Below are 24,959 nucleotides of genomic sequence, written 5' to 3' on the forward strand. Positions count from 1 at the left end.
CCCTTCGTAGTTCCTATCCAGGATTTTGTCTCTGATACATTCAATTGCTTCTGAGACATTGTTGCAAGCCAGCTGATCAAAAACAGATTAAAAAAGCTAAAGAAGAACTGACTCCTGTTACATTGTTTTAAGAGTCACACCAAAAGAATATAAATTGATGAACAAATACTCAATGACATAACATTTACAAATAACTTTAAAACCATTAAATGGAACATATAGTATAACTCCACATTCCTCTAATTTTGAAGGCAATGATAAATAATATACTGTATGTGCCTAACTTCTCTCTTGGTTCAAATGCATTGTGCAAATGTCCTAACGGTCATTCCATCAGCACAGTAGGAGGTAAGTAGCAAATCAAGGATCTGCATTCACACAAGCAGATATAGTATGTAGTTCTTTTTCAGCTCCGCATATTTGAAAATAGGTTACGGATCTACAGAGCAGTTGGCTCTCCTGCACAGCCTGGGAAACCAGCCAGCAAAATGTGGAACAGATGGGCAGGACCAGCAGGATTTTTGTGGACATTTTGATTAAAGCTGCTGAAAATGCAACATTGACTAGCACATTACTTCTGTATTTAGAGGATGCAATTGCAAACATTTGTTTTTACATATTATGTCCCTTTAAAAATATTTAATAAATGCATTTTGGAAGGTTGGTTAGAATCACATTTTATTTCATTATCCAAATTTAAAATTGTTTTTGCCTGTAAGATCCCTTAGAAAAATTATCAGGTGCTGCAGCTGCCCAGAATGTATGCCACAACTCACATTTAGCAATTCTGGAACTCAAGTTGCTGCTTACTTTTCTAATACCAGAAGTCAGCAGCCCAGCTCCACTGCAACTGTACCACAGAATAAACCAAATATTTTTGGGGCTTCTGTGCATGACAGGACAAGTATTAACATAATTGTGTTATTATCCCCTTATAGATCTAACATACATTAATATTAATCATTATTATTAGAAATAGGTACACCCGCTTCGCTTAAAAGAGGGTTGCCAAATGTAAGGTTTTTTGCTTTTCACTGTACTAAGAATGGGAACCTGGACCAGGGCTGCAAAGCAAAAAGAAGACACATTGGGGTATATTTATCAAAGAGTGAAGTTAATAGTGAAGTTCCGCCACTAGAGTGAAATTCAGCCACTCTCCATTCATTTCTATGGGATTTTTATAGGCGTATTTATCAAAGGGTGAACTTTCACCCATTGATAAATACGCCTTTCAAAATCCCATACAAATGAATTGAGAGCTGCGGAATTTCACTCTAGTGGCGGAACTTCACTCTTTAATAAATTTACCCCATAACATTTCATCATGATGCTCCTAAAGAAGTATCCAAGGCTGTTTTCAACAAATAGGAGTACCAGCCTGGGTTCTCAGGTAAGTGATTATAATCACTTGGGGGGTGCCTAAAATGTTGGCACCCCCTGTGATTATACCGTTTCTTCTAGAGCCCTCTTCTTCATCTTATTGCATCTTAGGATTGTTAGTGCCATGAACATTATACAAGCCTCCCTAGAATAAATGAGGTTTATGAGGTTGCAGTATATTCAACATGTTTCATCTCTCTTGACTAAGAAGAGAAACCTGTATAAAGGGAAGAAAAAACTCTCAAAACTCAAAATGTCACAGCAGTAAACTAGGGGAGAGAGTGGAATATATTTTGAATCAAAGCATTCAGAAATTCTGTAAACAGGAATTAACAATAATAAGGCTACATAAACTTCAAAAATAAAACCTGCTACACTATAATATCTATATATACACATAGATATATTATCGTAGATTGTGTTCCCAACAGGGGTGAATCTTTTGAATCCAGTATCTACCAAAGGCCAAACCCTATACTGTACCTCTGAATATTAATGCACCTAATATTTTTGAGCATTTCACTATATGACTACTACCAGATAAGAAAGCATGTGGTAGATTGGAGGGAAAGTCAGATGCCTGTTTCTGTTTCTTTTATATCAAAAAACAACATTTCTGGACTGCTTTGCTACAAGAAGCTTGATTAATATTATTGCATCGTCTGTTTAGACCAAATGGCTCTGCAGCTTCACAGTGGTCATTGACTTCTTAGAAGTATACCCCTTTATTAAATGGCTGTTTACTGCACATTGTTAGGCACATATATAGTAAACTGTATTTACATTACTCTGCCTTTTTTTTTAAACATTGATGTTGTAAGAAAATAAGACTTCCGAAATTCTAAAACCACCCTCCGACTATAGGTTTCTGAATAATTTGTTGTTCTGTGTTAGCTAATGTTAAAGAAACACTGTTAACAAATATGTATTTATGTGCATCTTTCAATGGCATTTAGACCTTTTTTGTGACGTATAGTGGAATAAAATGTTCTTAAAGTCTTGTAAGCCATTTATAGGTATCATACCGATGGATGTTATTCAATTTTTCTTGGAAATGTACTAAATTCACGAGGTAAAAAGTTAATTTTAAAACTAAGAGTTTTAAGCAATAGAAAACCTCTTATTTAGAATGCCAATGCTAGCCACTATCAGGTGTCCCTCAGGAGAAGTTAATGACTCTTGGGGAGGTGGTGGAAAATAGGGACAGTAGGGTATTCATGTAAGCTATATCATTTATCCTTGGAGTCCACTAAAATAAATACTATAAGAAACCAATTCACCCAACAATATACTATATTCATTTTGACGATTGTTGGACAGCTTAACACATTTATTAATATCATTTAACTGGCATTTGGTTTTAGCCACGTAATCTATAGAGGAACATTTATCAAAGGTCGAATTTCGAAGTCATTTGAGTATTTAAAAACTCCCATAAATTCGAAATTTAACCAATTGAAATTTATTAATAAAATCTAATTTTTAAGACTCGGGTGAATTTAATCGACCCGAAAACTCGAATCGAATTTAAAAAACTCGATTCAAGTTTTTTCTCCGAATAAAACTCGAATGTCAGGAAGGCTGAACAACTCCAAATTGAACCCAGGACCACTTCCATTAATTTAGACAGCAATTCGGCAGGATTTTAGGTGGCGAATAGTCGAATTTGAGTTGTTGAAGGGCCAGAGTATGCTAAATCTCGAAAATCGAATTCAATTTTTTTTAAAAACTCAAATCGAACTTGAATAACTCTCTAGTCGAATTTGACAGTTTTGACCATAAAAAAATTCGAAAATTCGAATTTTCAGTTTGACCCTTAATAAATCTGCCCCTTAGTGTTGAGAACAACTATGCAGCCACCTTTGTCGGTGTGCAGTACACACTTCTGAATTGCATGTGATTAATTTACTAAAACTTTGAGCACAATTTTGCACAGCAAGGTACAGTACACAAACATGCAAAAGAAGGCCTACTATCTGTTCAACAAATAAGCATAAAAGAAGGGGCGCACTCCCAATGTGTAAAATTGTATCAGCACCTTTTTTCAAATAAAGATAGATTGCATTTACAATTTAGCAGAGAATGAGCATAAAAAAGTCTGTTAAATCTGTTTCTAACGCATTTCTTTTATCCCAACTGGGTGGTGGAGTGCTGTAACTACTACTTTCTGGTCAAGGCAGAGTTAGTCAAGTTAGTTTTTGGGCACCAAAGTTTGATGCTGATTCAAGGAGAACTAACCCCCCTACAAACAAAAGCCCCATTCAACTGCCCTCCTCACATTGCCCTCACTGCACAGTGACTGTGTATTGAAGGAGAGGTGAGGAAGGTAGTTGAGTGGGGCTTTTGTACATGAGTGGGGGTTAGTTCTCCTTGCAGGCATGTGCTATTAAATTGGGACTGTTGCAGTGTGGGAAAAATAAGGCAAATATACACTTTACACTCATTTAGTAAATTAACCCTTATAAATACAGTTGCAGCTGCTTTATATGCTGCGAGCAGAGAATGACTTGAATAGACTGATACATTATTGTTGTATGTGGCTCCATCACACAAAACTGACTGAGCAACAAAGGCATCTGTAGGAAGCATAGTATTGTGTACACCTCCAAGGCTGAATTGAGTACATGGAAAAGAGGATGACTATTAATCAGTATAAGATATGGATGTTAAATAAACCAAATAATGTGAAATCATGTGCATGAGAGTACAGGTATAGGCTCCCTTATCCAGAAACCCGATATCCAGAAAGCGCCGAATTATGGAATGGCTGGCTCCCATAGACTCCATTTTATCCAAATAATCCAAATTTTTAAAAATGATTTCCTTTTTCTCTGTAATAATAAAACAGTAGCTTGTACTTGATCTCAACTAAGATATAACTAATCCTTATTGGAAGCAAAACCAACCTATTGGGTTCATTTAATGTTCAAATGAATTTCTAGAATACATAAGGCATGAAGACCCAAATTACGGAAAGATCCGTTATCCGGAAAACCCCTGTACTGCTTAAGACACAGAATGCTAATACAATCATATAACAGTACATAGATTATGTTATCCCATACACTATAGTAAAATGCAGTATCAAAGGGCTAAAGTTTACCAGAATGATTTAAGCATTTGATAAAACCAGCTTTACAAATCCTATAGGAATGAGTCAAGAGCAGGGCTGGATATCACTGTGTACTAATTAAAGTATCATCGCCTCTCTCATTTCAGCCTGCAAAAGCTACTAAGCATAGCTTCTAAGCTTATCGTTAAATACTATTATTTCTCAGGGACCCAGACCTGACTTAGACTATTACGATGGCTTACTCCTCAAGCTCTGGTCTTACATACTTCAATGAGAGTGCCAAAACTGTGATTGTGTCCCACCCCTTTTCATTAAGACACTGAGTAATGACCTGAAAGACATTTTTAAAGGGCTACCCTACCTTTCCCACTACTCCTGCTTTCTACTCCAAGAAAATACTGAGGCCTCATACAAAATTGATGAATATGAGATAATCAGCAATTGGATTTCACACTTGTCCTATGAACAAGTCTGTGTATGCAAACATTCCCCTTTAACTGCTATTACATATGCACTCTAAAACACAGCTTCACACAAAACCGCACTGAAAGAAAGGTAAATCTTCATGCTTTCTAAGAAGAACTGATATAGTTTTAATAATGATATTTCTTTTCTGTTTCAGCATGCTAATTCCACATTGCACAAAAGAAAACTCCCATATAAAGACAGTTTATAAAAACGATTGGAAGAACTTCACAGGCCTGGGCAGAACCCTGACCTCAGTTCAGCTGAACACCTCAGATGAACAATTTCAAAATGCAGAGACGGTTATCAACCCTCAAGGGGCAGGGCTGGACTGGCAATCTGTGGATTCTGGCAAATGTCAGAGGGGCTGCTGTAAAATAGCATAGAGTCACCATTTATTGGACTGATAGGGGACCAATTAAATAAACTGATAGGGGGCTGTTTGGGCCTATTTGAATAACAGTTTAGACCTGCTCAAGGGTGTATTAATCGTAGCTTTGGTCCCTAATGGTGCCTAGTCTCCTCCCAGGCACACTTTAGCACTCTGAGGAAGTGCCGGGAGATCCGGCAAGAAACGCGTAAGTCAATCAGCCCTGCACACCCACCGCTGTATATCCCAACCGTGTGTGTTCAAATAAAGCCTACCTTTTGCACTGATGCTGTAGTCTGCTAATCGTGTCCTGGAACAGCGCCGAATTTGATGAGACTATCGAGTGCTCTACACTGAATACCGGCGGGAAGTAGCTGGCGTCTCACACAGGCTGCGACCAGGAGGACACAGCGAGACTGGGTGAGCTCTGATGCGGATCACATCATTTTCTATATAATTACACTTTAGCACCATCCCTAACCTGTCATAATATCACGGTGCAATGTGCTATGGGCAACCTTATGGCAATCTGCTGCTGACTTCCCTCATACTATTACAGAGAAAGTGATCCAACCATGTTTTATTTTACTTAAGGGGGTTGTTCACCTTTGAATTTCCTTTTAGTGTGATGTAGAGAGTGATATTCTGAGACAATTTGCAATTGGTTTTCACTTTTTTTTTATTTGTGTTTTTGTGACAAATTGAAAAGTTGCTTAGAATTGAGAACTGGCCAATCTATAACATACTAAACCCCTTCAATTCCATTCTTCTCTTTAAATATGAAATCAGGTATACAAAACCAATAGAGGATAATTTTCAACATAAAGTAAATGTGGTTAGTTAAAGGACATATATAGGATAAAGGAAAAAACAAAAATTTTGTAGGCAATTAAAGGAAAACTATACCCCCCAAACTATGTAGGTCTCTATTAAAAGATACTGAGTAAAACAGCTCATGTGTAAAACCCTGCTTCATGTAAATGAACCATTATCATAATAATATACTTTTTTAGTAGTATGTGCCATTGGGTAATCATAAATAGAAAATTGCCATTTTAAAAAATAAGGGCCGCCCCCTGAGATCGTAAGATTCACTGTGTACACATACAAACCACATGTAAGGTCACATGAGCCAATTAACAGACAGAGTTCTGCGTTTTGCTTCCTCACTTCTTCCTGTTACAGTTAGTATTGTAGTATTTCTGGTCAGGTGATCTCTGAGGCAGCACAGATAGAGTCACGAAATGGTGGCTCAAGGCAAGAGATGTAAAAGGGCAATATTTATGTAACTATATATTCCAGTTTGGTAAGATTCTTTAATATGTCATTAAATTTGATATAAACTATCTGTTGCTTAAGTATTCATTTTGGGGGTATAGTTTTCCTTTAAGTAATATATGGTGTTGCTTTTACATGGTGCTAAAAATTAATATTATCTTTAAAAATAGCCGCTTATTTCTGGTCTGTGTTTCAAATGAGGGGTGGGCGTGTCCCTGCCAGAAGCACAGTAGGAAGGGGACAGCCAATCACAGCCCTGCAGTCACACAAGCAGATAGGCTTCAGTTCCCTATCAGGTCCTGCTAGCTGCTGATTGGTTCCTGTCCTACAGTACAGTGAGCTGAGAGCGCCAGCTCCCCTGCACAGCCTGGGAATTCAGGGAGCAGGAAGTGGAAGTGAATGGAGGAATTTTTAGGGGTTTTGCAGAAATATTCAATAAATCAAACTGAAACACTAATTTTTAAGCACAAGTAAACGAGTATAATGCACTGATACATTCTTATTTTTTACACAGAATGTCTCCTTCAATAAGTGAAAACGACCCATGGAATTCTGAAGCGACTGAATACAATCAAATTCCATCAATACACTAACGTTTAATTGAAAGCCTAAGTTCCCAGACAAGTAGCGACTATCTTATCACCAAATCGGTTTCCGACGTTGTAGTAATTTTTGGTTTCGGAAAGAGATGCTCGACAAAAAGTAGGTCTCAATACGTTTTGCCCATATAAGGTATCTACCCCCCCCCAATGGCAAACACTCCTCTTCTTCTGACTCTTGACGCCTTTTTCCATGATGGCGCAATTAAAAGACCTTCTCAAGATGGCCGTCATTTCTTCCTTCCTCCTCACACGCGCAGTGTGTGACGGTTGCACGAGGAGGAAGAGTTATAACTGCGCGTGCGTGGTGTTGCTGGAGCGCAGAGTGAGAGCGACAGAGAAGAGAGGAGCCGGGGAGGGATAAAGAGAGAGGTGACGGGCCGGACCAGCTGCGTTGCCCCCTCCTCTTGTGCTAAAGCCTGTTACTGCTGTTACGTTTGCCTCATTTGTCTCAGTATATAGTATGACGGAGTTGCAGTCGGCGCTTTTGCTGCGGAGGCAGCTTGCAGGTAATAACCCTCATCCCGGGCCGGGGTAACAAGGAGTCGCGGGGGAGGGAAGGCTTTAGGGTATTGTTGCGCAAGTGACACACACACTTGTCGTAACAAAGACTGTCAGACTTGTTCTTCCCTGACATGACGTGCGACCCCCTTTCCTTACTGTTGAATTACAACTCCCCACATCCCCAGGCAGCCATAGGTTTTCGGGAGTGGGTTGTTGAGAGTTTCAGGGTAACAGCGGCAGGTGGGCCGCAGCTTGTACAGCCTTCTTAGAAAAAACGTGTTTCTCACGCTAAATGCGTTTGCGGAGAAAATACCGGGGGTTTAGAGAACGGCTGGATAATTGGATTGGAAGGAATGGGGGCACGGGGTGGGGAGGATTACTGGAAATACTCTTATGTTAACCCTTTTAATGGATCACAATAACCAGATCTAACCCTTTATTTTTGCTCTTAAAGGATTCTGGGAGTTGGAGTCCAGCAGGAGCCGTGGGCATAATGGTTGTTGTAGGACTTCTATTAGTTTTCGAAGAAATGGAAAGCGGCAGGTTGCCTTTAAATATCCTTAACTGAGACGCGTATATGAAATACCATATTTAGCAGCTGAAAGTGCTGCTTGGGAGGTTCAGGTTACTGTCAGCGACATCAGCCGGGTTATATATTCTGTCCCTTACTCATTCTACTCCTCGCCTTTATGTGACTTGTAGCCTATCTCCTCTTTACTGCTATTGGCCAGTGCTCTCTGCCTCCTGGTAACAAATACAGCCCGAGCCGGCGATCTGCGCATGCGTACTGAACTCTCACATGGGGCCTCACAATGCTGCTCCATGTGCTGCCAGCCAGGGACAGGCCACCAGTAATTGCTAATCGTGAACTGTAGAGCACTTTAAACAAGCAGCATTTAAATTGTCTTGTTCCTTTTGCTTTACAAATGTTTTTGAAAAATCTTTTTCTATTACCTATAGCTTTTAAAAGATGTAGTCATCAAGCGAGGGTTTTTGTTTAAAAAAAGATTTTTTTTTTACTTGCACTGGGCTATTTTCCTTTTTTTTTTTTTTTAAGATTTCCACCTTCTTTTTATTATAAAGGACTAACTACCTCTGTTTAAATTCAGCTTGGAAAATACATACAAGATTGAGTGGGAACTTTAGAATAATTTCTAAGTAGTTACTTGATGCTGATATATTCAGTGGAATAGTTTTTTTTTTTTTTTTTTTGTCAACCTTTTCCTGCTATTTAAATCAGATGTGCTCTTTGCAAAAGTTTTGACTGATCAGTTGGTTTATAGAAATAGAGTACGGTCTACAAGCCGTATTTTTTTTTTTTTTTTTTTTCGTGTGCAACCATTGTTTTCATTTTGGTTTAATGCGATGTTCCTTTTTACATGGGGTGTAATATTTGAGATTGTAAACCTTAATGCAATGTATTTGATGAAAGTAAATCTCATACTTGTAAAGTCTAGGGACTACTACTTGTTTAAATGGAACCGCACAATTCTGCATTGGATGGACAGGACCTGCAACCCAAATCTTACAACCTCACCTGCTGTTCCCACCCTGAAACTTATAAGTGACTTCATTCATAGGAAAAAGGCAGAGAAGCCAATTCTACACTGCTTTTAACTTCCACCTGCTACCTGTCTTGCTGCAGATCTCTAAAATAAACTGTATCTGGAATTGTTTCTTACAGAAAAAATTCAGTCTTAGTTATTCATATATCTTTTAAGAATTTCATTTGTGAGCATTAAAGGGGATCTATCGCAAAAATGAAAATGTAAAATAAGCTTCAACTCAATGAAATAAGACACTTTCTAAAAATAAGCAATTAAAAATTCTCAAACGTTATGAGTATCTCGCTCTTAGCAACCTATGTCTTCATCATAATGAGGTCTGGGTCAGCTTTTGATCCATAGGTAGGTCTAACACGTGTTTTAGGGAGCTTTCTTTCTCAGCAGATGGTTTTTAGAGCTAACGCAAATAACCAACTCCAGCACAAACAAAATAAGACTGTCACATGCCCCACGCGCAAAGAAATTGGGTTTTTATCAAAGCCAGTTATTTTTAAAGAGTGAGCTCTAATAAAAAAATTTTTAGCCAATGGCTGCAATCCTCTCCAAAGGGTGTATTGGACCGAACTGTCTTTCAAAAACTGACTTCATGTATGTAGATACAGGTTGCTCAGAGGGGGAGAGTGAAGGGTAACTTGATTAGTTCATAATAACGATACAGAATTTTTTATTGTTTATATTTAGTGTATTTTCATCAAGATGAAACTTATATTTTTTCACTTCATGATAGATTCTCTAAGTTTTATTTTTAAGTGTCAATGCTTTTTGCAGTGGCATACAGTGTGTAAATTAAATTTACATATACATATATCTGTAAATTGTCATTTTGTGATGCTCTGTGTTAACTCACTGAATAACGGATCATGAAAAAGATTGTAACAGGAAGACATTTGGAAGTAAAGGTGGCAATACTGCTGTGCACTTAGAAATTGTCTCATTGACACATTTTTACAGTTATTGGTAGTTTAAATTGTTTGCTGCTGATTTTGACCGATATTGATGGCTTGTAGATATTGGTTGTTTTTGGATTTGGACAGGTATACATTTTTATCTGTGACACGCCTTTTCTGCTCTAGCTCCCCTTCTGCAGCTTGCTAGTGTATGGTACCCACCAATGGGATTTTGTAACCTGCCTATTGGGTAGGATTTTCAACCCCTATCCTAGAGCCAATGATTGGATAAGCTGATTTGGCCCAGATCTGCTTGTTTGCAACCTTTATGTTTGGTGGAGGGTGATTTTTTTTTTTTTTTTTTTTCTTCCTTCTTGTGCATAATAGGAGTCTACTTTTCATATAGTTTCTAGAATTGTTTGCATTTCTACATTTCCCTTGTAAGGGACACACAGGGAGATTTATCACCCCTGCGACAATTCACCTCTTTGGGGAGACAATCTCCCCGAACTGCCTTCTCCTACCTTCCCGCCGGATATAATGAGAAATCGCCAGCGGGATGGCACTCATGGCGATTCGTTTTCTGAAGTCGCACGAAGTTGCCTCACAAGGAAACTTCGGGTGACTTCGGAAAACGAAGTGCTGCGAGTGCCACCCCGCTGGTGATTTTTCATTATAGCTGGCAGGAAGGCAGTTCGGGGAGATTGTCGCACTGAAGAAGAGCCAGTTTGGCAAAGTTTTCCTCATGAGGCAACTTCGGGTGACTTCGGAAAACGCAGTGCCGCGTGTGCTTTAGCGCAGGCAACTTTTCATTATAGTGGATTGGTAGACACGCGAAGGCAGTTCGGGGAGACTGTCACCCAGAAGAAGAGGCGATTAATCGCCAGGTGACAAAATCTCCCCAAATCTCCTCGTGTGAACTAACCCTAAAGATATACCTGTACTGTTCAAGTGTAAGTATCTTAAGAGTCAAAATGATGCTGTCTTTAGTGGAGTTAGAGTGGTAGTATACACTTAGGGACGCCTTTGTTAAAAATCAACAAAATAAATAGGACTTGTATAGACATTCTGCTTGTTCTTTTAATTGGAAAATTCCATATTTTCCTATATTTTTTTTTTTTTGTCATAAAACATTTGGAAGCTGGTCTATTTTCACTGAACTTGCCTGACACCATTCTTAAACTGGAAAATTTGTTGTATAGGTAGATAGGGAGTCCTAAAAAAACAAACTCTTTCCTTTTCTAAATACCTCCTTTGGGCAGCTCAGTATCCAGGACTTCTCTGTGTACTGGTGCTTAGTTTCATAGGCTTCTCTTGTGCTCTGTGGCATCAGGAATTGACAAGAAATGGTAACGTGAAACTGGCTTCATATTGTTTAGTGCCAGTAACCACAGACAACAGTCTGAAAATGAACAGCCTGTGTCATTAAAAAAAATCTAAATCATCTTTTATTTAAAATAAATAACCACTTTAGCTATGGATTGCAGACTTGTAGTTTTTTTTTTTCTTGTCTCCCCTCAGGGAATCACAGACACCCCTGCCTGTGTGACGTGCAGAAAGCCAAACGAGGAAGTTCCACACTGAAGCTCTACTGTTCCATTTGCATATCTTTGATCCAATTAGTTAGCTCCAATCTAGATATACAGCTTTTTATCAGCAAAAATTCCCAATCCATCTCAACTTAAAGGAACAGTTCAGTGTAAAAATAAAACTTGGTTAATAGGCTTTGCAAAATAAAAACTGTTTCTAATGTAGTTACCCGAAAATGCAATCTACAAAGGCTGGAGTGACCGGATGTTCAACACAAAAGCCATAACACAACTACCTGCTCTAACTGAGTTAGTCAGGGGCCATATGGGACATAACTGTTCAGTGAGTTTGCAACTGATTTCAGATTTAAAAGCAAATTGTTATGACTAGTGATTGGTGAATCTGATGTGTTGAGCTTTGCCAAAAATTCAACAAATGCATTGAAGTCTATGGGCTACAATTTTTTTTTGACTCACAATATTTTTCACCCATTGGAGTCTATGGGCATCTTTTGCATGGAGGTACCTGGCAAAATTCTGCTCATCACTATTTAAGACCCATGCCCCCCCGTCAAGTCACTGTTTGGTTACTGCTTGCCAAAGCAGGAACTCTTGTTTTGGCTATTATGTTGGACATCTAGTCACTCCAGCCTTTTATAGATTGCATTTTTGGCAAATTATATTGAAAAATATTTATTTTGCACGGCATATCTATTTACCTAGCGTTTATTTTTATACTGATCAGTTCCTTTAAAGGATTGTTCCCCTATAAATTACATTTTAGTATGTTGTAGGGAGTGCTATTCTGAAAAAAAAAACTTGCAATTAAACAATTTGCAATTAATTTTTTATTTGTGTGTTTTGAGCTTTTTATTCAGCTGATCTCCAGTTTGCAATTTCACAATCTGGTTATTCGGGTACAAATTACCCTAGCAACCATGCATTGGTTTGTATAAAAGACTGAATTATAAATTAGGAGACAGCCTGAATAGAGGGAGAGAGAGAAGTAATAGTAAATGTGTAGTCTTTTATAGAGCATTTGCTTGTTTGTTTTTAATATGGGTTCAGTAACCCCCATTTGAAAACTGGAAAAAGTCAGAAGGCAAATAATTAAAAAAACAAAAACATGCATTTGAAAAGTTGCCAATCCATTCTATAACATACTAAAAGTGACCCACCTCTTTAAGGAGGCTCCGAGCAGTACCGTTTAGTGTGTAGGTAGCATGTGTTATTTCTAACAATTGCATAGCCTTGTATTTATCAACATTGAACCGCAGAGGGGGTTTGCTGCTCAGGACTCCGGGTTAGTTACATCTCTCTGCAAAGTTATTTCAAGGTTATTCATAAACAACATTTTAACAGTATTGTTTCCCTTAAAAGCACAGCATAACGGTGTAGCTTCTTATGTGCTTATGGAAGAGTGTGAATTGGCATTATTTTGGCCTAAAGCTGGCCATAGATGCAAAGATCCGATCGTACGAATCACGTCTATGACCTGCTTAAATGTTGTAGGAGGTAGTGACGTATGCTTTCATACATCACAGTGGTGTATTCTCTGCTCTGGGGATAGTGAAGATAAACTTGATTATTTCATAAACGGTACAGAATTTTTTATTGATTACATTTAGAAAACTTACTTCAGTATGCTGAAGCTTATAATAATTTTTTTTCATTTTCGCAATTTCCCTTTAAGGACCAAATTTGGAGCATGTATGCATTCACAGGAAGAAATTGGCAGCTTCAAGAGAGCAATTTGCCTATGCATGTGACATTCGCGGGCATGTTGGATGTGGTGGCAGTAAATGCCTATATACACTATCTGCACTGGGGATCTAGTTCACGACCGTGTAATAGTCAAACTTGATGGCGTCCCTTCAATTTCCCTGTTTAGCTTTAGGACTATGGCACGTGCTATTTTTATGCCAGTGGAGGTAACAAGTGGCAGATTATCAAAATGTGGGTTTAGAGCTTAATAAGTAAACTCGAGAGTTAGAACTCACCATTTGGCAAATTGTTCTAAAGTCCCGTAGGAATGACTAGGATGTGGTGAATATTTTGATAAATCTGCCTCCAAGATTTGTTATACTTCACTTCATTATTTTCCATTTAAACTGTGTGTTCTGTAAAATATTTTGTCAAAAAACCATAGGGCGTTTTATATATAAATCGTTATGTGGAAGCAAGTCCTCTTGATCGAAAAAGGTTAAAAAATAGTTAGTGTGAACATTTTGTGAGCTGTTTTTTTTTCTTGTTTAGAAATAAATGAAGTCATTGGTATTTGATGATATGTAAGCTTCTTGCATCCTAGTAGGAATTTTTGCAATGGAAAGAAAAGGTGGCAGTACATTGTTATATATGGTAAAATAAACTGCTAAAATTACACATGCTAATTACAATTTGGGGTAGTATTTTTGAAATTAAAGGCATTCAATTCTCAGTGCAAATTTCAGCAAGCTTACTTGTAAGATTACTTTTTCCCCTCCCCTACATGATCTCTGTTTGCTCTGAGCTTTTCTCAGATGGGATATTTGTGCCCCAAATTTTTGTGCTATCATGTCATCTAAGTAGAAGAATTGCAAATACAAACGTTTCTGTTGCATGCAATTTGTTGCAGAGTTTTCAGGAAATTACATGACAAGGATATGATGGTTAAAATCCTTATGTTAAACATAACAAAATTTTAAAGTCGGTAAAATGTTTTTTTTTTCTTATGTATTTGGAAATGCCTTTGCTGCTGTTAGCCCAATAGCTGAAATTGTTACATGTTTAAAACAATTGTGACCTCCGCATATCTGGTTGCTATGTTTTTGTATATATGCAAGGTGGACAGTGTAATGGGATCTGTTTTCCGGAAACCAGGTATCCAGAAAGATCCGAATTTTTTTTTTTTTTTTTTAATCAAATAATTGTTTTCTGTTGCAACTCCTTTTCGCTGTCTGCTTTTTTGTTAAGGTCTAATAATACCAATAGACCACACTCCCTGCTAGCATTATACGAACACTTGACCCTTTAGGAAGTCGATGAAAGGTGATAACCGAGCTAGTGGGCAGTGTGTTTGGAGAACTATGGAGTTTTATTCATTGCTACTGTAAATTCTGCAAGCAGAGTGAGAGAAGCACCTTTCCAAGTGGCTACAATAACCAAATGCATTGTTAAATCAATATGCTTTTTAGCTTCTATCTGCAGTGTTTCTTCATGTTTCAAAGCATTACAACACAACTAATTTAATCCTAGTTAGGTGTGTCTTATAAATGCACTTTGCCTAGGAAGATGATTTTCCTGTTGGAAGTCCTGTCTGATCAGGAGATGAACGTTCATACCATGATTGACCGAAACTGACGATTTTGGGAAAACATTGTGACTCCGTTTGGAGTAGAATGACATGGTTACCCATTTTGGATTTGCTTCCTTGTGCTCTTTCAAATGGAATGGATTTTTTATAATTTTACCCCATAGTAAATGTGTTGAATTTTCAGTAGATGAAATGACTTCTGTGACGATTTGCATGTGCTAACTCCATTTTGGGTTCTCTGAGTGCAGATATTTTGGTAATCCCATGCACCATAAGAATCAGACTGTTCAGTGGACCGTTGACATTCATATTTGGGATGTTGTTCCTGGAAACTTATGCTTTGTGGGAGATATGAACTTGTAAGTGAAAGTTTTGAGGTGATTTTTTTTTTCGGAATTTTCATTTTTTTTTAAAAAAAAAAAAAGCTGCTGCATTCAGAAAAGCTTTGATGCTTGGTAGTTTGTACCAATTTCAAAATGGGTAGCAATGTCTTTGTACTCAAATGTGTACTTTTCAAAAAATATATTGTTTCCCCTGGTAAACCTACTGTTCATATTCCATATTCTACTTTGAAAATGTGGTCATTTACTACTGGGAGTTTTTAATCTATAGAAGTCAGAAATCTCCATAAAACTATACATATCTGGTATTGGCATGTTCAAGACACTTGAGGCTTTCAAAATCAGTTGATTTTTGTACATTTTTCTAATTTTTTTTTTTGCTATTTAGAGCTCTAATTCTTGTTCCAGAAGTAGAAATACACAAACTCTGGCAAATCTAGGTTCAGGTACTCCTGGAAAAAAAGTGTAGATACATTTTATCTTTGGCCCTGCTGAGTAGAATCCTTGCGTTTCATTAAAGGCAGCTATTAGAATTGATACAATAGTTGCTAATATTACACCAATCAGGTCTGGACTGGGGGTCAAAATAGGTCCTGGCATTCCAAGTACACAGAGGCCCAAATAGTCCTCCACCAGCCCACTAAATAGTGACTATGGGACCTTACAGCAGGCCCTCTGGCATTTGCCAGAACCCACAGATTGCCAGTCCTGGCCTGACACCAATGCTACTGAGCTGCCAACTGAAACACCAGAGACCGGAACATTAAACGTTAAACTTAAATTTTGGGTAAATGGTAAATTAAAGATGGAAAGCAATTGAGTAAAGTCTTTATGGTGAACAATCTGAAAACAACTGAACTGGAAAGTGTTTGGAAGGTGAAGACTGGAGAAAATCAGAAATTTTGATGCTGGCTTGATTATCATAGTGCCCTAGGATTTTTGTATAGAGAACCTGCTTTAGAGACACATAGGTCTGTGAAGGTAACAGTCTCTTCTCTCATATGATGCCATGTATAACTGGACTTATTGCTGGGTTTTCAGTTCTAGAGCTGTAGCAGTCTGTGTTGTGTCTAAGCACCTTTAAGAAATATAGTAGCAGTTGTCCATAACATCTCTCCTGTTTGTATATAGGTAAATAATGCTTACAGCACAGAATAATATGCCCCTGAACATTGCAAGGCTCTCTAAGAATATACAGCATAATTAGTACATATGTAAACCCTGCTTAATCTAAATATTTTTATTAAAAATATACTTTTATAGTAGTATATGCCATTGGATAATCTTAAATCGAAGACTTCAATTTTAAGTACTAAGGATCATCTCGTGGATTGCACTATTATCAAGCATAAAAATAATCCAAGGGCACACATACATGCTAGGGTAAATCAGACAATGAATGGATAGAACACTGTTTATTCCTGCAGTTTTTCCTGATATAGTTAAACTTCATTATTTACTACAGGTTTGAGACCTGGGTATTTCCAGATAATGGATCTTTCTGTAATTTGTATCATAAGTCTACTAGCAACGTAGAGGGTTCTTCACAGTCAGGACAGTGAGGTTGTGGAATGCACTGCCGGGTGATGTTGTGATGGCTGATTCAGTTAATGCCTTTAAGAGTGGCTTGGATGATTTTTTGGACAGACAGAATATCAAAGGCTATTGTGATACTAAACTCTATAGTTAGTATAAGTATGGGTATATAGAATTTTAATTAAAAGTAGGGAGGGGTGTGTGTATGGATGCTGGGTTTTCATTTGGAGGGGTTGAACTTGATGGACTTTGTCTTTTTTCAACCCATTTTAAATATGTAACTATGTAACTATACTAGAGAATTCTTTTAAAGAAACAGTAACACCAAAAAAATTAAATCGCTGTTTTAACCCTTTCCCTGCCAAGCACATATGCTGTACGTTCAGGCATGTAAAGACTTTAACTGCCAAGAATGGTCCTTGTACATTCTTGGCAAAATCAGTGATGTACTCTGCATCAGCGGCTTTAGCCACCTCTGCAGAGCCTTCGCAGCATTGACAGCCCCCCGGGCAATGAGGCTGGGGGGCTGTCATGTTGGTCCTGCAACAGGATTGTCCCAACGGTCCCTGCCAGAAGCACGGTAGCAGGGGACAGCCAATCACAGCCCTGCGTTCACAAGCACAGACAGACTCCTTCTAGCTGCTGATTGGTTCCTGTCCTACAGTTCAGTGAGCTCAGAGCCACCAGCTCCTCTGCACAGCCTGAGAATTCAGGGAGAAGGGAGGCACTATTGGAATTTTTGCAGAAATATTCAATAAATCAGCCTGAAACACTACTTTTTAAGTAGAATTCTTGTGCAAACTTGTGATATAAAACCAGTGGTTCTGAATGCATAGTTGGCCACAGTGGCATAAAGCACTGATTTGCTTGTCTATGCCTATAATGCCTTATGTGAAACTCTTGTCTCGTGCCATATACTGTACATAGAACTGCCTTAATACCAAAAACAAGTAAATAACTTCTTATTGGCTCCTTTTAGCCTGTCTCACCCTAACCAGGATAGGTTCTCTGCTGAGGGATCACACAAACATAAAATTGTGGCTCAAGGTAATCGCTTTAAATCCCGCCCTCCAGTCTATTCCCCTCTCCCCAGTGCCCCACTTTTGTTCATTTTCCTTCTCCTCCCTGGGAACTTCTGTGTGTGGGTTTTTTTTTTTTTTTGGTCCCCCCCCCTTAACTATATAACAGCCTACTTATTATAATTTCATTTTTGGGCCATTTTAAACGTACCTTGTTGTAGATCTATCTAAAACAGAATTGTCTATAGGGAAGTGTTTGTTAGTCTATATATGGACATTTGTAAAATAAAGATAAGATAAACATAATTTCTGTGCAATGTATTGTACGTAATGCTCGGCTTGATTTCTTAAACTCTTATTTTCTCTCCTATCCTCAAGATGCATGAACTTTTTAATCCTGTTTTTTCAACCAACAAATAAGTAATAAAATGTACCACATCGTATTCAGTAACTATCATTGCATTAAAACGAATCCCCAGTCAATGGAGAACAGATGCTTTTAATCTGAAAGTTTGGCTTACTTTAAATTTATACTGATACACCTTTTTCTTAATTTTTGTTCTAAAAATACCTTTATGATTTTTTTGTGCTTCTTAAAGGGGTGGCTCACCTTTAAGGTAACTTTTATTATGTTATAGAACAGCCAATTCTAAGCAACTGTGTGAAAAAATAACGAAAACTAATTCAAAATTTTTATAGTTCTTAGCTTTTTTTATTCTGACTCTTTGCAGGTTTTAAATGAATGTCGCTGACCCAATCTAAAAAAAAACATGCTCTGTAAGGCTACATATGTTACTTTTTATTACTGATCTTTCTATTCAGGACTCTCCTTTTAATATTCCAGTCTCTTATTTAAATCAATGCATGGTTACTAGGGTAATTTGGACTCTAGTTGCCTGATTGCTTAAGATGCAAATTGAAGAGCTGCTGAATAAAAAGCTAAATAACTCAAACCTTCAATAATAGAAAAAAGGGGAAAAAATTGCAACTTGTCTCAGAATATCACTCTCTACATCATAAGTTATCTCAAAGGTGAACAACCCCTTTAACTGTATCTGCTGACCTCATACCAAGTGCTGGGTAGTTCAACGGATATGTATGCTGTGGTGTTTGGTTACAAGATTTCTGAAGTGCTATTTATTCCTCATGATTCCCTGCCCCCTAACTTGGTATAGATTGTCAGCTCTCATGGGAAGATTCTTATCCTCCTGCTGAAATACCATCTCTAGTTGGACGTTTGACCCTCTCAGCACAGCACATTTGAGTACTTAATTTTGCTAAATGTTAGCAGTTTTATGTTTTTGCTCTTCTCTGTAATTTCACCTATTTTCCAAGATGAATTACTCTAAATACCTAAAAAAGTAATTGATCTGCCACTATGCACAAGGGCAAAAATACCCCCCCCCCCCTTGCCCAATGGCAAGCAGCTGACCTTGAAGTCACTGGGCCAAAGCACCGGCAGAGTTTGGCATATTCCCACTGGCACAAATGACACTATCAGGCACAAAATATTACTATACTGATAGACTTGCAAAACAGAATATTAAGTAATTTAAATGGGATAAAATACATAAGATATCTATAATGCAATGGCTATAACTAAATGGGAGAAATCTTTCCAGACCCAGAATCTAGATTAAGGGAAAATGTTGACTCTATTCGCTATATTTAATCATTTTAAATATTGCATGTTCTGTTATAGATAAAGCTCCCCATAGACTCGACGATTCTTCTTGCCGAACGACCGATTTTAGCGAAGTCCGAAGTGCGGTTAGTGGGATTCGAACGATTGAACATCTTACGATTTTTCGGCCGACATCTGTCAGGAAATCGGCCAGATTAAAAAAATCTTTGTCGGTCCCAGTGCAATTTATCTATGTTTGTAGGGCCAAGCAGGCAGCTCCCCTTTGTTTTCCTGGCAAATTGGTCTTTTTAGTTGATGGTCAATTCGTACGATCGTTCTGAAAAAATCGTCTCATGATGATCTTTTAAAAATCTCAACATCTATGGCCAGCTTAAGACTGCAGTTTAGCTGTCATCAGTGGATCCTATTACAATATTATAATGTAGTTGCACTTTACAAGTGAAACAAACAAGCCAGTAAATTCACTTTCAGTTGCAATTGGATAGTCACACCTCAGTGATGTCAGACCCACTTCCTTGTTTGCTAGGTTACACCCTTCATACAGGAGAGCTCTGATGGGATTTGTAGGAGGATGTACTTTTTGGGAGCAAGATAATGAAGGCAATGTGTAAGAGGGGAAGCCTTTTTAAGGAAGTTAGGCAAGCACTTAATGATGGATTTTTGAATAAATATATTTAATATAAATATTTTATATTTAAGTATAATGTTAATACCACTCTGTAGATCAGTTTTCTTTTGGTCTGCATTGTCATTTTCCATGAAAAGCGAGTACATGCAAAAGCAATATATACGTTAATCATTTGTGTTCCTGATCTATAAATCAAGCTTAAGTTTGTGCAACAAAACAGCCCTATATTGTTGGACTTGCTGTAAGCAAGCAAGTGGTTCAGTGGCTTTATGGAATGCAGTTGCTTAGGTGTTACTTCTATCAGGAAAAGGGCTGTGCCTTTTTTTAGCAATTTTTTTTTTTTTTCAGGCGTGCATGAAATCCTTTTACTTGTATTTTCTTGAAGTCAAATGTTAGCTAGTGACTGCAAACTCAAGCTTTGAAGGTGTGTGTATCTATATCGCTCGCAACTTCTGAATTTAGCCAGAGGGTTTTTCTGCTTAGTCATGTTTAATTCTTATGAGCTGTTCCCCAATAAAGTGCCTGCACAAACAAGAAAGAGACCTATAGAAAGCACTTGACTGTAACTTCTAATTCAGTGTTTTCTGCAGTTTTTTTTCTTTTGTGCAGTGTTTGAGGAGTCTTAACCAAATGTGTAAAATACAATATATTCGAGGATTCAGAATTTTCAGTTATCCATTGTTTAAGGGACTACACACTGGCTGGACAGTTGTGCTGTTCATAAGAGTTTGGGCCAGACAGAAGTAGGTTCTGATCAAATCAGAATACCAACTTGGAGAGATTGGGGTCATGAAACGTTTCTACTATGAATGTGGGGTGAAAGTTGTAAATTGGGAGTGAAAAGTATGCTTAAAGGAGAACTAAACCCCCAAACTAATGAAAACCCTTACCCTCCATAGTCCCCCCCCCCCCGCACAAGTGTTGATGCCTGTAAATGCTCCTAAGTCTTTAAATAACCCCTTGATGCAGTCAGCTGAGCTCAGGGGCGCCATCTTGACCGCTTCGGGCGTCTTCAGTAAGTAAGCAGCACGTGCGGTTGTAGCAATTTTCCAATCCCGAACTGCGCATCCACCGACAGCCACGGAATTTGGGAATCTTTGGGTCTCTTCTGCAAAGTGGTAAAAATGGCTCCACTGCGCTGACTGCATCGAGGGGTAATTAAAGACTTGGGGGCATTTACAGGTATTGACATCTGTGCAGTGGGGACTATTGAGGGTAGGTTCTAGGGGTTCTCATTAGTTTAGTGGGGGGGTTAGTTCTCCTTTAAGCATGCTTTATTTACATGAAGCAGGGTTTTATACTAGCTGTTTTATGCAATATCTTTTTATACAGACCTACATTGTTTGGGGGGTAAAGGGTTCCTTTAACTTTTAGTATGTTCTAGAATGTCCCATCAATTGGTCTTCATTTTTTTTTTCTTTCATAGTTAATTAAATAGTTAATTATTGTTTATCCTCTTTCCACCTTTCAGATGGAGGTTGCTGACCTCCAACCAAAAACAGGCTGCTCTTTGTTAAAAAAAAAAAAAAGTTTAATGGGGAAACCGTTTGTTACAAAATGCATCTCTTAATAGCGCTCCTACCCTGTATTGAAAGCTGTTTTTCAAAAAGTGCCAAGTTTTTGTTTTTGTTTTAAATATTTTAAAATTTGACGTGAGGCTAGCTATTTTCTTAACTTTCCCAAGAGCTCTGATAAAGCTCTGATCAGTCTTTACTGCTGCACTGCAAGTTTGATTGGTCCACTGTGGCTGACATAGGGAGGTGACACTAGGATGTCCACCACTGCTTCATGCAAGTCGATGTGTTTTCATTTTATATTATAGATACATACAACAAGCCAAAAAGGTCCACACTCGCGTGGCTCACGGTGCAGACACGGTGGAAGGACTGTTTTGAGGTCTACTTATATATGCAGTTCAATAAGCAGCCCAGTCTGGCACTAGCCTAATGCTTGCACATAATTGCTTAAACACGGAGTAAGCTGCTTATATATAGAGTTACAATTTTTTTTTCTTTGCAGAGTTAAATAAGAATCCAGTGGAAGGTTTTTCAGCAGGCTTAATAGATGACAATGACTTATACCGATGGGAAGTTCTAATAATCGGCCCACCTGACACATTATAGTAAGTAATATGTGTATATGACACACATCTGTTACAAGAGTTAAGTGCCAATATCGAAGTATAAAATGGATTTTTTTTTTTTTATGTCATGGCCTTTATTGATCAAATATACATGTACAATAGTATTAAAGGCATTTAAGATGTCTACATAGTTGCTACCATACTAAGAGGCATTGTACATGAATGCAAAGTATTACAACCAAATAAAATCATAAACTCAAGTTGTTTGTTTTTGCTTCTAGGAATTTATAATACTGTGCCTGTGCTTTTTGCAAGTCTTGGTGTGGGGGTTAGGGTTTATTGTGACCTCCTGTTTGGTTTGGGCTAACTTTGTTTGTAGTTTTGTTTCTGCCACTTTAGTTTTGAATTTAACTATATGGCTTTACCTTCAAGTAAGCTTTAAATGCATCCTAACTTGAGTGGTGCCTCTTCAAGTGGAGCATTATTACGAAAGTATTCCTGCAATGAGGTGCCAATGTCTTCTATTTTCCTTACAATGTCTATCCAGGCAGTGTTAAAGTGATACTGACACTAAAAATTTTCTATTCAAAATATTAATCTACATTAAAAGTTGCATATAGGTCAGGTTGATTGTTTTTTGCTGATATTTCTGCTTTTGTAAGTAATGGTTACTTGAAGTTTCTAAACCTGAATGTTTTGCCAACCTGACTGTCCCATCTCTAACGCTAATGGACTACTGCTGCACAAATATGGCAGCCCCCTCATAGAGGAACATTGGGTTAAGAAAGGTGATGTAAAAGCATCAGGCAAATACTTTTTAATGGCTAAATTGTAAATAGCATTCTAAGGCAATGTTATGATGGATATAAAAAGTTATTTTCTGGCATCGGTATCTCTTTAAGGAGCCAGCCACTTGAGGTTGGAGTGTTCCCCACAACTATACCATTTTTAGGGGGGCATGGTGAGAAATGCCCGAAGGCAAATATTCTGTACTCTGATTTGTTGGTTGCGTTGTTTTAGAAGTAAGGGCCAAGTCTATATACATAAGTTTGATTTGGAGTATCAGGAATATTGCTGTGGGGTGGGAAAACCCTCCAGGAGTCTGAGGTCTCTGGACTGGAGGAAGTTACTGCACTTTAGGTTGTCTCCGGTTTCCCTGGTACCATCCCTGAGGCAGGGTTTGGAGTAGTATTAAAGTCTCCTGCCATTAAAACAGTGGAGTTGGCCTACTGAAGGGTATATTCAATAAACAAATCCTTTGAAAATGGTGGTGCCATATAGATGTTGGCTAGTAAACACTCTCTAGAAAATTGTTTGAATTGGATAAAAACATCAGCCTTTGTGGTCTGTTTTTAGATGTAGCACTTTGAACGCTAATTTGTTTATTAATGTAGACCCTCCCACCCAGGGTTTTTTAAGGCCTGTGAGATGTTTCCTGATTAAAAGGAACATCTGGGTTTAGCGGATTGACATAGTTCTAGACAAAGAATGGCCTGCCAAATTGCATTCTCCCCACGTTTCAGGGTCTACCCGAGACATTTACTAGCTAGGTTATAAAGTAGAATGTGCCGTGGTTGATCTGCAGTTATGTCTATAAACTTGATACCAATAGCAGTTAAGTAAGGATAAATGAGGCGGTTGTCCCTGTTTCTAGATGAGCAGGTCAATCTCTTAAAGTATAACCTCAGTCATGCTAAAACCATTATCGTCCCAGTGAGTCTAGCCAGTTACACGCTTCGGTTGGAGAGTCAAAGAACTTGGTACCCGTAGCATATTTATAAAAGGTCGAATAGTAAATTAGAATATTCGAGTTTCAAGATTGATACATACGGATTTGAATCCCCCTATTCTAATGTGAGATTTAGAACACCTCCACCATGAAAACAATCCGAATTGAAATATTACCTACCTAAAACCTTCCGTGTCCATGTACGAGTCACTGGCAGAGGTTCGTTGAGCCATTTGGAGATGTTAATAGTTTTCCTGACATTTGAGATTTATTTTTTCACAGTCCCGAATTTTCGTGTCGGAACCATTAAATCGAATATTAGACATTCAAATATTTTCTTAACATCACAGTCGAATTGTGAGTATATTCGCATGAATTTGAAATTCGACCTTTGATTAATGGGCCTCTAAGCCTTGATGAGTATGTCGTAGAATTTTTTTTTTTTATTATTATTATTATAATACAATATTTTCAAAGTTCACTTAATAATCCTGTAAGAACATTAGTAGCTGTGAAGACTTGTCAGTTGAGACAACATAAAGACATTTGCTGAGTTTTTCTATTTCATGGTTTCTCTTCCTTTTTATTTTTTAGTGAGGGTGGGGTTTTCAAGGCTCACCTCACCTTTCCAAGGGATTATCCTCTTCGGCCACCTAAAATGAAATTTATCACAGAAATATGGCACCCAAATGGTAAGTTGGTGATGATGGTTATTCTGAATGATGTTCTGTAAGGCAACTGTAATGTAAGAACCATTTAGAATAGTGTGATCAAAAATGCTGCCCCCCCCCCCATTTGTTAGCTGCATCTTTAACTAAACAAAAACGCTTTTATAGCCACTGACTACTATGTGGGAAAGGAAGGGTATGCTGCCGTGAAAACTTTATTACTTTATCTGAAGGTTGCAGATCCCATTTTGAGACAGTCGATTTTAAATATAAGAATTATTTGCTTAAAGTTTACTCTATGGTAGATGGCCTTTCTCAGCTTTCTGGACATCAGATTTCTGGAAAAGAGATCCCATGCCTGGATAAAT

At 37.9% G+C, this 24,959-nt stretch overlaps 1 protein-coding gene across 2 annotated transcripts in view; it reads left to right on the forward strand.

The window, feature by feature from the left end:
* The first annotated feature begins 7,405 nt into the window (after window positions 1-7,405).
* ube2g1.S (ubiquitin conjugating enzyme E2 G1 S homeolog) overlaps window positions 7,406-24,959 on the forward strand; it is a 31,910-nt gene continuing 14,356 nt past the window's right edge. Inside the window, exons 1-3 of one of the 2 annotated variants that reach the window (XM_041582995.1) lie at window positions 7,406-7,674; window positions 22,131-22,233; window positions 24,518-24,615. In XM_041582995.1, coding sequence (XP_041438929.1) covers window positions 7,629-7,674; window positions 22,131-22,233; window positions 24,518-24,615 — 247 coding nt within the window. In that variant the 5' untranslated portion in view covers window positions 7,406-7,628. 2 annotated transcript variants of the gene reach the window in all.

Source organism: Xenopus laevis, chromosome 2S (genome assembly GCF_017654675.1).
Source record: "Xenopus laevis strain J_2021 chromosome 2S, Xenopus_laevis_v10.1, whole genome shotgun sequence".
Lineage (NCBI taxonomy): Eukaryota > Metazoa > Chordata > Amphibia > Anura > Pipidae > Xenopus > Xenopus laevis.